Here is a 17039-nt window from a genome sequence, read left to right as displayed (position 1 = left end):
GGTTATAAACTCTGGATATATTCAGGTTTAGGAAAATGTATTAAAGTATACCTTTTAAGTATATAAAGTAAATGTATACCTGTGGTATTTGAATGTGTTCCATCAGGGCAGTGTAGAGGCGATGTACAACCCTGTGGACAGTAATACCGTGCCGGACACCTGTTTCCTGTTGCCCCATCGTCAGGCATGGCTGTTTTAGCACCACCTGCACAATAAAACCCTATATGACAGAACAGTGGAGAACTCAGTTTTATAACCAAAAGTCAATAATATGAATCTCATGATATGAGATTATGATTTTGTACCTGGAGCACATATTCCGGTGGGCTGAATGAGGCCAGAGCTGTTGCAGAAGAATCCAGAGGGGCAGAGCCAACAGGAAGACACAGACTGGGACCCCAATGCATTACTCCAGGTTCCAGGAGGGCAGGGGTACTCATGAGGGTGTCTGGTGCCTGCTGGACAGTAATAACCCATGGGGCATATGTCACCATACCTGGAGCTAATCTGTAAGAGAAAAAAAAATTGGATCATTGAGCTCGATATGAATCCCACTGATTAACGTGTGTCAGACAGTATGTTGTTACCGGAGTGGCAATGTGGGATCCACCAGTGCAGTAAAAACCAGGCTCACAAGGTCCTTGAGGAGCAGTTAGTCCCGGAGAGTGGCAGTACTGACCAGCATCACATGGGCCGCAGTGCTGCAGATCCTCCGCTCCCGAACTTGCAGTGTATGTACCCTTCATATAATGAAAAAATCACAGGAATTACAATTAAAATTTATTAAAATAGAAAACAGTTATTTTACATTTTAATTATATTTCACAACATTAGTGTATTTTATTCAAATAAATGTAGCCTTGGTGCGCATAAAAGACTTTCAAAAGCATTATAAAATTTGAATATACATATTAGATGGAATAAGGAGCTTCATACTCACAGGAGGGCATAGGTGAGCAATTAAGGAGCCAGCAGGGCAGAAGTGTCCAGGTGGGCACAGGGGCTGCTGGGATAGGCCTGTCCTGTTGCAAAGTCTTCCAGATTGGCACTCAATGCAAGAGTTGTAGCCTCTTCCCTGATGGAAAAGAAGTAAAACTCAATTAAATTAAAATGTTACTTGGGGTAAATTCTCTATCGCCGTGGCTTACTGGTTGGAAAGTTCCCATAGGGCACGGTTCAGCCCTCACAGCTCCTTCCAAAGAGTAGTGTCCCTCCTCAGCTTCATGTTGGACTGGTGTGGCTGAACCACCACTGCAATAATACCCCGCAGAACACGGACCAGAAGGGGATGTAGAGTTTGTTCCTAAACAATAATAACTGAGAGAGCAACAAAAAACCCATAAGAACTGGAATTCAAGATTTATGAAGATAGTTTCAAGGGATAGTCCACCAAAAAAAGCATAAAAGAAGATATTTTAAGATATTTGTTCAGTTCCCAACGTTCTACAAAATCTTTAGTTTTGTGTTCCACAGAAAAAAAAGGCATTCGGGTATGGAACGAATTGAGCAAGTAAATAGTGACAGAAATTGATTTTTGGCTGAACTATCCCTTTAAGAAAGAGAATTGAATGCTTATTTACAACATGCACAGTTTTGCAGTCATACCCTGGAGGACAGAGGACACACTGCTCTGCATGTTGGAGACCGGTGCTGTTACTGTATGTTCCCGAAGGGCACGGCTGTGGGTGAACTGAGCTCGGTGGGCAGAAACTTCCAGCAGGACACACACCCCCATTTTGGCCATCAGGAGGAACCTGTCAAGGCAAAAAAAGAAAGTTTGATTATTAAAATAATCAAAAGCAAATTATATTAAAATGAAAGTTTTTTTTGTGTAATTATCTTACAGGACTTCTAGATCCCTGTCTACAATAGAATCCCCCTTCACAGTCCCCTGTGGGTTCAGATTTGCCCAGTCCTGTGCAGTATTTCCCACCACTACATGGGGTGCACTGTGATGCTTTACTCAGGGCTGGCCGGGATCCATACGTGCCCTCTTCGCATGGCTCTGGGACTGAGCTCCCCTCAGTACAGTAGAAGCCCTGAATATTAAAGTAAAGAAAATGCATTTTAGGTACATTCAAGCTATATTTTCAGCATCATTACTCCAGTCTTCAGTGTCACATGACCCTTTAGGAATCAGTCTAATTTGCTGATTTGGTGCTCAAGAAACATTACTTATATTATAAATGTTCAAAACAGTTGTACTGCTTAATAATTTTGTGGAAACCAGGGTTCTTTCAGGATTTTTAATAAAAAGAGCAGCATTTAAAGGTGCAGTCTGTAAGAATGAAGTAATGTATCGAAATAGGTACTGCAGTCCAATTCAAAATATCGGAGATTGTAATTTCTCTTGCTACCTTCTCGTCAGACTGGACGGGGCTCACAAGGTTTGCCAGTTTGAACACACACGTTTCAAAGTAAAATAACTAGAAGTGTTTTTCAGAGAAATGGGCATTTTTCCTTAATATATGCAAACATATTATGGTATTTTTATGCTTTAGTAGAGTGAAAAAGTGACATACATACATACACCTTTAATAATTTATTACACATGATAAATGTATTTACTGTCGCTTTTGGTCTATTTATTTTTTTATTCATTATTTATTTATTTCAGAAGAAAAAAATCTATTATACAGTAAAGTAAAAAATGTTATACCATGCCAACTTTTACATTTACCTGTGGACAGACTGTAGGATAGTGTGTGGCCAGAGTAGGACAGTAGTGACCAGGAGGACATTCCACACAAGCTTCTCCTCCATGGCCATACGAGTCATTCCTGAAGAAGCCCGTCTGACATGGAAACGAGTTTGGGTGTCCGGTACCAAGTGGACAGAAGTAACCATTAGGACAATTTCCTGTCTGATAGGAATAATATACACGTTAAAGGGATAGTTCACACAAATCCTACTCTTTTTCCATACAATGAAAGAGGATGGGAAATCTACACAGCCATGGTCACAATTCAGTTACATTTTATGAAAAAAAAAAGACATTATTCTAGATAACTCCTTTTGCTCACACCCAAAAGGGGGGTATTTTGAGCTGAAATATCACAGACACATTGTGGGGACACCATAGATTTATATTACATTGTGTGAAAAAGGCATATGTTACCTTTAAATGTATTGAATTAATTTACTATATTCTATTACTCCCTAAAAATGTACTAATTGCGGTAGTAACTTTTTATTAAAAGTAATCTGTTATGTTACTTTTGTACTTTTCTCACCTGGGCTGGGTTTGCTTGATTGTTTTATAGTAACAAAACAAAAAAAGTAATATTTTTGGCAAATGTAAAGAACCTTTCACATCAAAAGTGAAATGAATAAACCTCAGGCCTGAGGAAATGGAACTTTTCACCCGAGCAAATATTACTTAAATAGTAACAAAAACAAAAACACAAATGCAAAGTCTAGTCCCAGATTAAAATTAATGTTTGTGCTGACTTAACTGAAAGAAACTTACAATAGTTTTGTCTCAAGATGCACACCAGTAATGTTTTTCTCTAAACCAAGTTTATAAAAGCTACTTAAATGTCTTAATATAACTAAGGCCTAATCCTGGTTCAATCTTAGCCCTGTCTGTGAGACCAGGCCATCATGCAATTATCCCACTAATAGACTTTATATTATAGTCAGCTAACAGGTTTCAACTGTTTATACAAAAACTACAAGGGAGCCATACTGGTTCAATAATGGGATCTTCCTGGGAATTCTCTGTGTAGCAGTATTTTCCCTCCGGACACTTTGTGCAGTCTGAAGGGTCACGTAGACCTGGCTGTCGACTGTAGGTCCCTTTGGGGCACGGAACAGGATTAGGATCCTGATTAGGCCGTAAATAATAGAAAAGAAAATAATTGCTATGTTTCGTTCCATTTATCATCTGACATGATGATCGACGATGGTTGTAATGTTTCTGAACCTTGAAATGATACTTACAACACTTCCACCGGGACAGTAAAAGCCGATTGGGCAGAATACCGCTGAGCGCTGGGGTTCTCGATCCATGCCTTGTGAGCAGAGGAAACCAGGAGGGCAGACCATTACTCTGAGCATGGCTTCCTCACTGGTGGTCTCATCGCTGCAGTAGTGACCCGGTAAACATGGTAGACACTCCTCTGATCCCTCATCCTAAGGAAAAAGAGCAATACAGAGAACCAGAAGACAGGGATATGCATAAATGAAATGAATGCATTTATTTGATACAGTAAGACAACATACTGTACATTAAATTACAATTAGCTGTCCGGCTTACAGAATAACTTCCTGTTCCACAAACTTTTGGACTGACTGTGCCCGGATGTGGACAGAAGTAGCCGGCAGGACACACAGAACAATCTTCTGCTCTCCGTCCCCCTTTTATCTGACGAAATGTTGCCCTGGACACACAGGAACAGTCAAATCCACTGAAGTCTTACCCAGCTTTATTTCAGCCAAATGGGACAGTTACTCACGGTGGACAGGAAGTGGGTTTGGATGTACCCTCCTTACAGTAATAGCCTTCTGGACAGACCAGACAATCCTCTTTTCCACCATTTCCTATATTTGTGCTGTAGGTGCCTCGAGGGCATGGGTGCTGTGAGCCATATAATGTACCTGTAAGGATACATACAGTATGGGTGAATTACAAATTCCGATTTTGCAACCATGTATGTACTGTATGTACAAATGTACTGTATAAACATAATTATTCAAGTGGATTTTTTGTGATACTTTATACATATTTTCATCATGCATTTCATATTGTTTAAAACATTTTCATAGGTAAGATATGTTTTTAGTGCTTTATTTGTTTAATGCTGAACTTATCAAGTTAAGAGCAGATCGGGAACACACACATATATATAAAGTATATTTTAAATACTTCATAATAAATGTTTGTGTACTTATATATATATATATATATGTGTGTGTAATAACGTACTAATAATATTATTATTTTAAATATTTTGTCTAAAGTTCTGCTAAATATTTTATTGTCCTTTAACTTTTTCAACATTATTTTTTTAATGCCATGCTCATTGCCCTCTCACATCACAAAATAAAATGAAATGCATATCATGAAAAAAAAAAAGAAGACAAAACAAAAGAATCCAGTCTGCTCAGAAATTCCACAAGATATCTCCAAAACTATTTGAATAATTTCAAAGGTAATGATTCTTTTAATGGCTTTGAAATTAATCAAATACATTAATGTTACAATGTTCAGATGTTCCTGTAGTCCAAACTTAAAATGAATGTTTTTCTTCAAAGTGGAAGAACATTCAGATATTTCACAAAGCTTTAATACCTTCAGGGCAGTAGTGCCCAGAGTTGCATTTTCCAGATGGACTGCCCACTCCCGCTAAACAGTACCAGCCTTTTGGGCATGGCCGGCACTCGTGCTCCGACTCCAGTCCACTTTGATCATTCCAGGTTCCAGCGGGACACTTGTGCTGAGTGGGGAACATAGTGCCTACAGGACAGTAATGTCCAGGAAAGCAAAAGAGCGGAGGCCTCTGGACTCCACCCGTGCCTGTAAAGGCGAAAGATGTTAAATAGTTAAAAATTAAAGGTAAATAAAACTTGTAAATGTATAAAGTACATGACATCCAGCTCTGAATGCACCTCTAAGACAGGCATAACGTGCAGGACACTGCTGGCACTGGGAGAGGTCAGTGAGGTCTGTACGGTTACTAAGGGTACCGGGGGGGCAAGCACTGGATGGGTCGTTTGGTCGGGTAGAACCTGGTGGACACACAAACCTGAAAAAACACACACAGATGTTTTGGCTAGAAAAAAAGCTTTCAACCAGCTCTTATCAAAGCCCCCAGCCTGACCAGAACTTTAAATCAAGTACCTGCCCAAAAATACCAGACTGGCCTGACAAATCTGAGAAACAAGCTTAGACTGTTTTTGTTTTTTTTATTCTCGAATACGAATGACACTAACCCTGGCATACAATCCACATCAGGAAACTTCAGTGCAACTTGTGTGCATGATTTGCCCGGGTAGCAAGGCCTGCAGTCTGTCAGAGCATCCTGCCCCTCCAGTGGGTTAAAGGTGCCTGGCTGACAAGGCATAGGGTCACTTGTTCCTTCTGGACAATAGAAGCCCGGTGGACACTTTAAACAGTCCTTTACACCTATGATGAAAATAGAGACAAATATCAACCCAACAGCAGATTTAATTGTATGTGCTTTAATAAGATTGAAGATTTTGAGAAAGAAATCTTACTCAGCGCCCCCTGATGAGGGGTGAAGGTCCCTAGTGGGCATAAGATCTCACTGAGTGTACCTGCTGGGCAGTACCTCCCACGGGCACAAAGCAAACCTGGACCTGCAGAACCTAATAAATATATATTATAATGACTAGAAATCATATACTGAATACAAACAGCGCATGATAATTTACTCACCCCCATGTCATCCAAGATATCCATGTCATTCTTTCTTCAGTCGAAAAGAAATTAAAGTTTTTGATGAAAACATTCCAGGATTTTTCTCATATAATGGACTTCAATGGGATCCAAACGGTTCAAGGTCCAAAAGACAGTTTCAGTGCAAACTGCAAACTGTTGAAAGGGCTTTAAACACTTCCAGACGATGAATAAGGGTCTTATAAAGCGAAGCGATCGCTCATTTAAAAAAAAAAAGTTTAAGTTTTATAAGCTCAAATGGTCACCTTGCTCCGTTCTGTGATGCGTGTTCGTGACTCTCCTGTTCGAACTCGTTTATCAAAATGAACAAATCTTTTTTTGTGTAATTTGGTTCATTCAACGAACGAAATGAACGTGTTGACTCGGGAAAAGATTTGATCATTTTGATAAACGAGTTTGAACAGGAGAGTCACGAATGCGCATCACAGAACAGAGCAAGGTGACCATTTGAGCTTATAAAACTTAAACTTTGTTTTTTTGGTTTTTTTTTTTTTTTAAATGAGCGATCGTTTCGCTTGATAAGACCCTTATTCATCGTCTGATATCGTTTAAAGCACTTTGAACAGTTTGGATTGAAACTGTCTTATGGTTACCATTGAAGTTGGTTACCATTGAAGTTCATTTTATGGAGAAAAATCCTGGAATGTTTTCATCAAAAACCTTAATTTCTTTTTGACAGAAGAAAGAATGACATGGATATCTTGGATGACATGGGGGTGAGTAAATTATCAGCAAACGTCTTTTTAAAAGTCAACTACTCCTTTAAAACAATCTCTTTTAGATTAATCTAAGTTTAGTACAACAATAAACTAAACCGAAATGGTGATGCGTTTTAGCATATCATGAAAAACATCACAAACAAATTTTCCATCTTCTCTGCACTCCTGACCCACATCACACACTCTCTACTACAGCACTTATCAGTCAGGAAACAGCTGAAGGCAGGAAACGGTTCAACAGCAGTCGTTCTTGTGGGTTTTGTAAAATAAAAGTTCCATTGTACTATAATTTTTGCTAAACACACTCATAACATTTAAGTAATTACAATGTTTCTACAAAAATAGTATTGTAGAGTATGTGTGTGTATAAATGTGCGTGTATTATAAATGTGTGTGTATAATAAATGCATGAGTGTGAACAGTATAAACGTGATCATCTATAAGTGTGTTATGGGTTCATGCCCTAACCTGTGGGACAGTAGCGACCCTCTGCACACCTCTTGCAAGCTGCCCTACTTGTCTGACCCAGTTGTCCTCCTGCGGTTCCAGCAGGGCAAGGTGACCCGTGCGGCACACCCGTGCCTTCTTCACAGTAATAACCTTGTGGGCACAGAAACTGAGAGCTCGGCCTCCGAGAGGTGCCCTCCAAACAATAAAATCCTGGGAAGAACAAAACATTTCCAGCTATTATCATGCATATTCCAAATATTCATTATACAACGTCTAGTTCTGGTCCTCGAATTTGTTTGGATGGGACGTTTGTCTCTTTGTCTCTCTCCACTTTTCTGTTTGAGTGTTCCAGACAGAATGTCAGTCTAGGTGTTAGTGGTAGGGATTTTACAGCGACTCTTTCTGCAAGTTACATCATTACACCAGTAGGTGGCGACAAGTGACTGTCTTTATGAGTGATTCATTGAATTGAACCAACCAATTCTTAAAGGAGTAGTTCACTTTTACCAAAACTTTTGCTGACAATTTACTCACCCCCATGTCATCCAAGATATAAAGATATTTACTGGGAACCAAACGGTTCAAGTTCCAAAAGACAGTTTGAGTGCAAACTGTCCAAAGGGCTTTAAACGATTCAAGGTGATGAATAAGGGTCTTATTATCAAGTGAAACGATCGGTCGTTTAAAAAAAAAAAAACAAAGTTTAAGTTTTATAATGCTCGCCTTGCTCTGTTCTGTGACTCACCTGTTCGAAATCGTTCATCAAAATGAACAAATCTTTTTTCGAGTCATTTGTTTCATTCAACGAACGAAATGAACAAATTGACTCGGAAAAAGATTCGTTCATTTTGAGGAACGAGTTCGAACAGGTGAGTCACAGAACAGAGCAAGGCGAGCATTATAAAACATAAACTTTGTTGTTGTTTTTTTTAAATGAGCAATCGTTTCACTTGATAATAAGACCCTTATTCATTGTCTGGAATCGTTTAAACCCCTTTCAACAGTTCGCAGTTTGCAATGAAAGTGTCTTTTAGACCTTGAACCGTTTGGTTACCAGTAAAGTGCATTATATGTTCTCATCAAAAACCTTAATTTCTTTTTGACTGAAGAAAGAATGACATGGACATCTTGGATGACATGGGGGTGAGTAAATTAATAGCAAAAGTTTTTTTAAACGTGAACTACTCCTTTAAAAACTCTTAATTCAGCAACAAACAGCACAAGAACATGTAATGGTTCATTGTGATTTGACTTTGTTTGGAACTACTTTAGCTGGTGGAGCAAAAACAGATTAAATCATGTTCACATTAGTGATATTTCGCTGGGGAAAAAGGTCCATTATCTCTTGTCAGTCGTGTGGTGTGGTGAGGTATGAAGCATTGCTCACAAAGACGCCACATCAAAGCAGCGATTAAAAAAAAAAAACACAGATTCTGATTAGAATCACTGGATTGCACATGTTTCGCCACAGAAGGTCACTTAAAATGTACATTCATGCAATGTTATATTGCTTAATTGTCACATTAGCAAATAGACCCACAGTTAAAATGAAACTGAAATCACTAAAAATAAGTAAAACTGTAGGACAATATTAGTACCTGCAGGACAGATTGCACAGTCCCTCTCTCTCTGTAGCCCCTCCTTTGGTCCATAAGTTCCAGCCGGACACTGTATCGCAATATTTGCAACACAGTAATGTCCTGCAAAAAAAAAAAAAAAACATAAACACTCAAAATTGTGGTATTGAATGTGAAAAGCATGCAGCCTCACCTGAAATACTGCCTCACCTGCAGGACACACAACACAGTCTGATCTTTCTCCGTCTCTGTATGTCCCAGTAGGACAGGAGATAAGCTGTCTTGCCCTCTGACCAAGATGAGACTGTCCCCTTGACCAGACCGGAGTCACTGTACTCCTGTAGGCTAAGGAACCATTCAATTTTTTACACTCAGTCTGGCCCGGCATGTATGAATAATGGCCCACGGGACAAGGAAGAGGTGCGGACATCTTTTTGTATGGACAGTGGGTTCCTTAAAGAGAAAATTTAATATACTTTAAAGGGACATACAAGGAATTATGTGTCTGTAAGTGTGTGTCTGTTGTGATATTGATGTGCATGTTTACTTTGGCTTTAGCAGGTGCAAGTAAGACATCAATTGCATGTGAATTAAACATGGGAGTCCATGTTTACCTGCGGGACAAGGGTGACATTGAGCACTGCACAGAGTGGAGTAGTAGCCCTCAGCACAGTCAACACACTCAGTCTGGTTGAAGTTTGACTCTTCTCCAGGGCCACACTAAAATGGTAAAACAAACAAATAAAAATGGTTTACGGTACAAAGATGAAATTTAAGATTGCAAATATGGTAATTCATATCAGTTTGTACCCACCTTCATTTGAAAGCCCTCTATGCAAACAAAGCCAAAGGGGCATGGCAGGCACTGGGTGAGCCCCTCTGGAGAATACTGTCCTGAGAGACATGCTGTAAGGTTGCCTGATGCCCTGTCACATGAGAAACCAGCAGGACAAAGCTTGCATTCCACACGGTCTTCTGTGCTCACCAAACCTGGGACACAGGGCTTTAAAAGACCCCAACAATTACACAAAAACACACACACGTTGGGTTTTCATGGTTTAAGAGGACATTCCATAGACGTAATGATTTTTAGTACTGTAAAAACTGTATAATCTATACTACCCATCACAGAAAACTTTTAGATTTTCAAGAAACATCACTTAGTATGATCTGTTTTCCTCATGCCAAGGGGACAAAACAATTTCCCCACAAGGACATTGAAGTGGGAATTTAATTAAAGCCATCTTTGTGGGGACATTTTGTCCCCATAAGGTAGAGTATATGGTCCATAAATAAATAAAAATAAAGAAAAAGTATACAAAATGATAGGATACCTGGCAATCCTGGATACTCCTTTTCCCAGTATAAGGGTTAAACATGCCAGTGGGGCATTTTCTGGGTGCAGACACATTGCCAGGACAGCTGAAATGCCAGGAAAAGGTTTAATATTTTTTTTAAGGTTTGATGCAATTACACAAATTCTTCTATAAACCGAAAATTACACTTACAACTGCCCTGCGGGACACTCAAGGCAGATCCCTGATGAAAAATAGGTTCCCTCCGGGCAGGATATTTGTGTCTGATTACAACAGATTAAACAATCTGAACTCTCAGGCCTCATGTCAGCTCCTGCATCATCAACATATTAAAAAAAGAATTACTAACTGCATCAGTTATCAATATATCCACACTTGATTAATCAGTAAGCAGGTTTCATTTATTTTACACAGTCTGTACTGAATTTCATCTCATGCTGATGATGCCTACCTGATACATATACACCCAATCTTTGTCTGAAGCCACTCCATGTGAGGCAGAAGAAAAATAAAATAAAATATTGGTTCACGCCGATCATTTTTAAGCTCCTCGGTACATCGCAGCGGACTTCTGTCCTCAGTCGCTCTATAGCCCCTTTAAGTCTTTCAGTGAATAGGGACACCTCAATAATTGAAAGTGAAATTCAAGCCATGTAACTCAATTCCAGTCAGAAGCCAGTGATCTGGGCAGAACTGTGAACTTTACTGTCTAGAATATCAGTCTGTTTTTTAAACCATGGACTGTACATGATCTTATTTACCTTCCGATTTCTTAATGTTAGAATAATAAATATTGGATGCCTACATGCACTTACATTTGAATAGACATTCTCCCCAAAATTAATATAGAAAGAAATGATCATTTGCAGCATTTTTACACTATGGTACTGATAACTGAAAGTGAATGTAATAAATAAAACTCTAAAATAAAAGGACTTATGGAAATATAATAACACTTGGAATTTTTTCCTTTTTGATTTTGTAATTAAATTTGACACTTCTTTATAATATTCACTGTTACAGTGCACACTTGAAAAAAAAAAATAATAATAACACCTTAAAAAATGAACATATACATGTTAAATAGCATCCAGTGCAGTAAAAGTTAAAATAGATTGTAGGTTTTTGTGGTTATGCGAAGGCACAAGGTTTCCTGTTCCTTTACGTTGAAATGGAGCTTCAAACCTCTGCAGCTGCAAACTGTATTAACCTCCGCTTTCCACTGCAAAGCATGAATGTGATCCAGTTTACAGCAGCAACGGGGTGATAAATTAATCAAACTCCTGCGAAAGTCACTTTGATTCATTAACATGGATGTTATCAGACTGTGAACTTCTTTAAATATCACTCACACGATTTCCATTTAAATTGTTTAGATGGAAAATGTTAATTAGGTAAAAACAACATTTGAGAATAACATCATCATGAATCAAAACCATTGAACCGCTCCATTTAATTGACATCCAAATTCCTTAAGTCATACTCTATATTAATTTATTTAAAATATCTATTACATAATGTGCATATTTTTTTTTGTTAAATTATCAAACAAAACCACAGTTCCATGCAAATCAAGCTGCAAACGACCAATGACATTTTGCCATGCATCATGATGTACCAACAGCTCAGTTAACCACATTTTCGGAGGCAGTAAACATATAGCCCACCCTTTGGGGAGGAGCTTCCCTTTGTTTTTCCCATTTGATATCTACAAATGATCATTTATGCATGCAGATGCAAGCACATGCAAGATATGAACAAGTATCTTGAATGAATGCCAAAACATGTTTCTGATTCCTGTGATGATGCTTTTACAATTAGGATTCCAAGGTAATGTCACTGGAAATGCTATATATCATTTTTATGATGATCTATATCAAATGTGGTAAATTAGATATTTCACTTCAATACTAATATAAGTGTAATTTCAAGTTGCTGTTAACTTTATGGCTCTTCACAGATGCTGTAAGAAGTACGAGTTCTGAAATCCAGCGTGAAATTAAGAATGCAAGACTCCAAGAACCGTTAACTTTAAATTGTACCTACAACTGTTCCAGTGGATTCGCTCGTGGTTACTGGAAATGGGAAGAAACTCCAGTATGTGGCAAGTGCCACTGGAATCATAAAACATTAACATTAGGAGACATGTGCACTGTGAGCATAGACACAGCTCATCTAATTATGGAGCAAACGCATTATAACTATTCTTGCTTTTCTGAAGAGAGTGACAAACCGGGCATTCCTTGGAAAACAGAGCTTCTGGTAACGTTGCAAGTTTACGGTAAGATGCGTTTTTGAGTTTATTATTTATGATGAATAACATGAATTAATTTATCCCAGGCCATTTCTTACTATATGTGCAATAATGCTTCATATAGATGAATCCAAAGAACAAGTAACACCTTCAACAGGACAAGCTGGTGAGTCTGTAAGTTGTGTATCCACATAGACTCTCTGTATTCCGGACACTTGACCTTTTCTCGCAAATTCTAGAAATAAACACTTTTAGGTCACGGCATATGTACTGTATATATTCATGTCACCTTTGCCTCCTCCTCTTTCGATTCCGACCAACCCTATGTTTCCAGAGCCAGTCATTTAAAAGAAATCAACGTGAGTTTCTAACGTACACCAATGACTGTTCAGAAAATGGCGGGGGGAAGGATTTCCGGCAGTTAAAGCTACACTGTGTAACTCTTTTAGTTTATTCTTAGCTAAAACACTTAGTTCTTTCAAAAATATATGTGCTCATTAATGTATATTTACTTCATTCAAGTAATAAAGTATTCTCGTGAGTGTATAATATGCCATTGAAAATACATACGGGTAAGGGGTTCTAATGTATGGGCCATGTTGCCCCTCCATCTTGAAAGTACATTAGCCAAAGAGGGACATACCCGTTAATTCAAGCTTCGCCTTTCGCGTTTACGTTTGAGTTAACACTCATGGACGAGGTCGAACTGGAAGCCATGTTAATCTTGGACTACATTGGCCACCGTAGGAGTTAAAACGAAATCGGAATTGAGAGGAACAGAAACTAATATTCACCGGATGGTCATATATCTTTTCACCGCTAGATGGGGGTAAAAATCACAGTGTAGCTTTAATAAGGGGGGGGGGGGGGTAGAATACCTCCATAGAAAACGGCTCTTAAAATATGATCACCCACCAGAAATGGTCTTATAAAATAATTATGAGTTACAATTTGCAAATATTTAACCTAACTTTTTTAAGGATTTAAAAAATTTAAATATTTAAAATGCTTAAATGTAACGTTAGAATATAATTCTCGCATGAGCAATTGTCAATTAAAACAGCTTATACAACAAAGTTATGAAGATTAATATGATTATTTTACTAACTTATAGTTGTTAAAATGTATGTGTTTTATATTAGAAATGACTCCTCCTTAACTCTCCGAAACACAGGGAGTAGAAATTTACCGCGAGTCCAGTTTTTTCAACATTTCTCCAAAATGATTAGTCCAAAATGTGTCAATCAAACTTTGGAACATGTGGAAGTCATGTCTCCAAAGACAGACAAGCCAATCAGGTTTACCTTTACACGGATTGATATCTTACGGGACGTTTTACTGTGCAAAGTGTCCGGAATACAGTGAGTCTACGTCAGTTCTACTTACTGTGCTATTTTTAAGACTATTGTTTTGTATTATTTTTGTGTCCTTGTGTCTTACTGGTCTAGATCTAGGTCCATCTTTAAGAGTAGAGTCGTATAGGGGTCAGGGGGAGTCAGATGAGGTACTTACATCATTTTCCACTATCGAAGTGATGGCAGGAACCTCACTCTTACTTCACTGCGTTGCCATCAAACACTGTGAGGTCCAGTGGGTCAGGGAAAACAGTACCCTCCCTTTGACCGCAAAAAATGATGGTGTAATACAATGGAGTGAAATCAAAGGAGAGGATAGTGGACGATACAGGTGCCAAACTAAAGAGCCTTGCACAAACCAGGCTTTCACTGTGGATATAGAGGTTAACACAATAGGTGAGTGTTTTACACTTCCAAAAATATATCAACGCATAAAATACAGTCCATCAAGTCAGCATTTTGCCATACAGATGGATTCACCTGGGCCAAGGTCTTCGCAGGTTTTGCAGTGTCTGCAGTGGTTGTCCTGACGGCCCATCTGGTGTATCTGTGTTACAGAAGAGGGTGTAAGATAATGGATTCCACTAACATAGTCCATGAAAGGTAATGCACAATTGCATATGTAAAATGAATCATTATGAAGTAGCAAAACATATCAAATCACTTTCACCAGCAGTATCTGGTCTCTTGCAGGGATCCATCCAGAAATGCCGTGGTGATGAGGCCAATTGCTCAAGGTTAATCTCAATTTATAAGGATTAATATAAAAATAAACTATACATAATGTATAACATATATACAGAATACTAACATTCAAAAGTTTTATATAAGCTTGAGAGATTATTATTATTTTATTCAGTAAGGATGCATTAAAATGATCAAAAGTGACAGTAAAGAAAGACAAAAATAAATGCTTTTCTGATTTTCAATTCATCAAAGAATGCTGAAAAATCTGTTTAACAATTGTATTCAGCATTGATAACAATAAGAAATATTTCTTGACCACCAAATCATCATATCCGAATAATTTCTGAAGGATCATGTGAGACTGAAGACTGGAGGAATGATGCTGAATCTTTCCATCACAGGAATAAATGACATTTTAAAATAAATTCAAATAAAAAAACAGTTGTTTTAATTCGTAATAATAAGTGTCTTCTTTCATAAACATTACACGACCTTATACCAACCCCAAACTTACACTCATCTGGAGAAAGTTTGAATGGCAGTATGATTCAAGAGTTAACTTTTTTCTTTTCTTTTTTCTCCCGCAGACACCCAGAGTGATCATGAAGTCCCATACGCTGATATTGTGATCTCTGTCAGGGGATCCAGCAATCCGGATCTATCTGACACCTTTACCCAGACTTCAAAAAACCAAAGACCGGTGAGAAAAAATATACAGTATTATAAATAAATACAATTATATAATTGCATGGAGCATGTGACCTGATGAGTGACAGTGTTAATGTGTTTTGCAGAGATGGAGAGATGAGGCCAGAGCAGGACTACTGCATGCTTCAGCTGACAGACTGCACATCCACTCTAAAGAGGTCACTAGAAAATTAAGCACAACGTCTGAATATGCTGTAATTACCTACTCCTCTGAGGCTCTTAGTTAGTTACTTCAAAAAACTGTATCTCTAATAAAAAAAGAAGGCAAAATGTGAAAATCTTCACAATTGTTGTTAACTGTAATTAAAAACCATTAAACTTTGAATGCTTGTGTAAACTTACATGTGTCATGCTTTTATATTCTTGAAGAAAAATATTATTGTATTACATTTGTTTTGCAACTATATATACAGTATATATATATATATATATATTTTTTTTTTTTTTTTTTTTTTTTTGCTTTGCTTTGCATTGCTTTGTTGGCATCTTTGCATTTTTTAACCAGGAATATCTGTCTGACTTTAAGGCGGAATGAAACGGAAGTTGTGATAGTGATAGATTTTTACTCCAAAAAATGTAGGGCGGATCTAATTTGGATGTGGTTTGCTATTGCTGTGATGTCGTGTGAGTGACAGGTTGTCCCACCCTCACGCCAGTTAACACATTAGAGAAGATACTGTACATGAATTAAAAAAAAATAATACTAATGTCCACAGATCATGTACACAAGTCATGATTAATAAATACTAAAATACACCATACATTTTTTATTACTATCATGATTTCATGGTGACTTCAAAAGAATGGTTAAAGTAATTTATTTAGTTTAAATAAAAAATATACTATTTTTAATTTAATAAATAATTTATTAGTTTAAATTCAATTACACAAAATGTGTTTTTTTTTTTTTTTTAAATAGTAGCTACAAAAAAGTTCAAACCCATCTTAAATTAAAATCCTTTTTGTGAATTCCAGGGAGAACGTGCCCCAAAACATCTTACCCTACCTTTTTGCAGGGAACTGGCCTACTACTACTGGTGAAGGAAAGGTTAGAAAACTTAGAAACGCCTTTGAAATTCGTTCACACACTACCCATTCAGCGGAGTTAGGACAATGAAAGGTGTTTATATGGTCAAAAATATTGTCATATTTAATTATAGACTAGCTACTGTTAGCTGTTTTGATACTGTTGGAAAATGTCTTTACCTGCATAATTCGTTGCTGCAAGCGCAGCCAGGTGTTGAATTCCATGGACTTCATCGATGACCGAAAGAATACAGTTTTGGTTTTAATTGATTGTAGGGAAATATCAACTTCAACCTTTGTTTTTGTTCTTTGTAAGAAACTGCTTCCAACGGAGATGTGTTGGGAACCGTTTGAATGATTCAGACTGACTTGTGAATCGATTTTAACTTTAGAACAACATTTAATTGATTGCGATTCACGAATCGAGCAAGAGAAAGATGAGACAATAGCTAATGTGAGGGAAAATGTTTCTCAGGTAGGCTAATCCTGAATAATTGTAAAATCAAGTGTTATCCATAGCTAAATT

The 17039-nt window shown here is 37.7% G+C and overlaps 2 protein-coding genes across 2 annotated transcripts in view; one reads left to right on the top strand and one right to left on the bottom strand.

Moving 5' to 3' along the window:
* The window catches only part of LOC120478543 (uncharacterized), a 48104-nt gene extending 37315 nt beyond the window's left edge, over nt 1–10789 (bottom strand). Inside the window, exons 1-23 of the mRNA XM_039670472.2 lie at nt 10676–10789; nt 10502–10589; nt 9982–10170; nt 9782–9887; nt 9378–9620; nt 9189–9290; nt 7609–7800; nt 6220–6330; nt 5935–6127; nt 5611–5747; nt 5294–5518; nt 4458–4599; nt 4259–4382; nt 3943–4134; nt 3689–3826; nt 2681–2863; nt 1845–2039; nt 1606–1754; nt 1149–1317; nt 941–1075; nt 588–740; nt 306–507; nt 80–220 (exon numbers count right to left, since the gene is read on the bottom strand). Coding sequence (XP_039526406.2) covers nt 80–220; nt 306–507; nt 588–740; nt 941–1075; nt 1149–1317; nt 1606–1754; nt 1845–2039; nt 2681–2863; nt 3689–3826; nt 3943–4134; nt 4259–4382; nt 4458–4599; nt 5294–5518; nt 5611–5747; nt 5935–6127; nt 6220–6330; nt 7609–7800; nt 9189–9290; nt 9378–9620; nt 9782–9887; nt 9982–10170; nt 10502–10589; nt 10676–10788 — 3622 coding nt within the window. The 5' untranslated portion in view covers nt 10789. The remainder of the gene's footprint in view (nt 1–79; nt 221–305; nt 508–587; nt 741–940; nt 1076–1148; nt 1318–1605; nt 1755–1844; nt 2040–2680; nt 2864–3688; nt 3827–3942; nt 4135–4258; nt 4383–4457; nt 4600–5293; nt 5519–5610; nt 5748–5934; nt 6128–6219; nt 6331–7608; nt 7801–9188; nt 9291–9377; nt 9621–9781; nt 9888–9981; nt 10171–10501; nt 10590–10675) is intronic.
* Nucleotides 10790–12189: 1400 nt separating this feature from the next.
* On the top strand, nt 12190–15819 carry LOC120478553 (uncharacterized). Its single transcript, XM_039670483.2, has 8 exons — nt 12190–12313; nt 12444–12764; nt 12862–12903; nt 14186–14488; nt 14563–14695; nt 14786–14829; nt 15367–15479; nt 15574–15819. The coding sequence occupies exons 1-8, from the start codon at nt 12268–12270 to the stop codon at nt 15712–15714; spliced, it is 1143 nt and encodes a 380-aa protein (XP_039526417.2). The 5' UTR covers nt 12190–12267; the 3' UTR covers nt 15715–15819.
* The last annotated feature ends 1220 nt before the right edge of the window (nt 15820–17039 follow it).

This window comes from Pimephales promelas, chromosome 16 (genome assembly GCF_988280905.1).
Source record: "Pimephales promelas chromosome 16, fPimPro1.hap1.1, whole genome shotgun sequence".
Lineage (NCBI taxonomy): Eukaryota > Metazoa > Chordata > Actinopteri > Cypriniformes > Leuciscidae > Pimephales > Pimephales promelas.
This window is presented reverse-complemented; position numbering and strand designations above follow the sequence as displayed.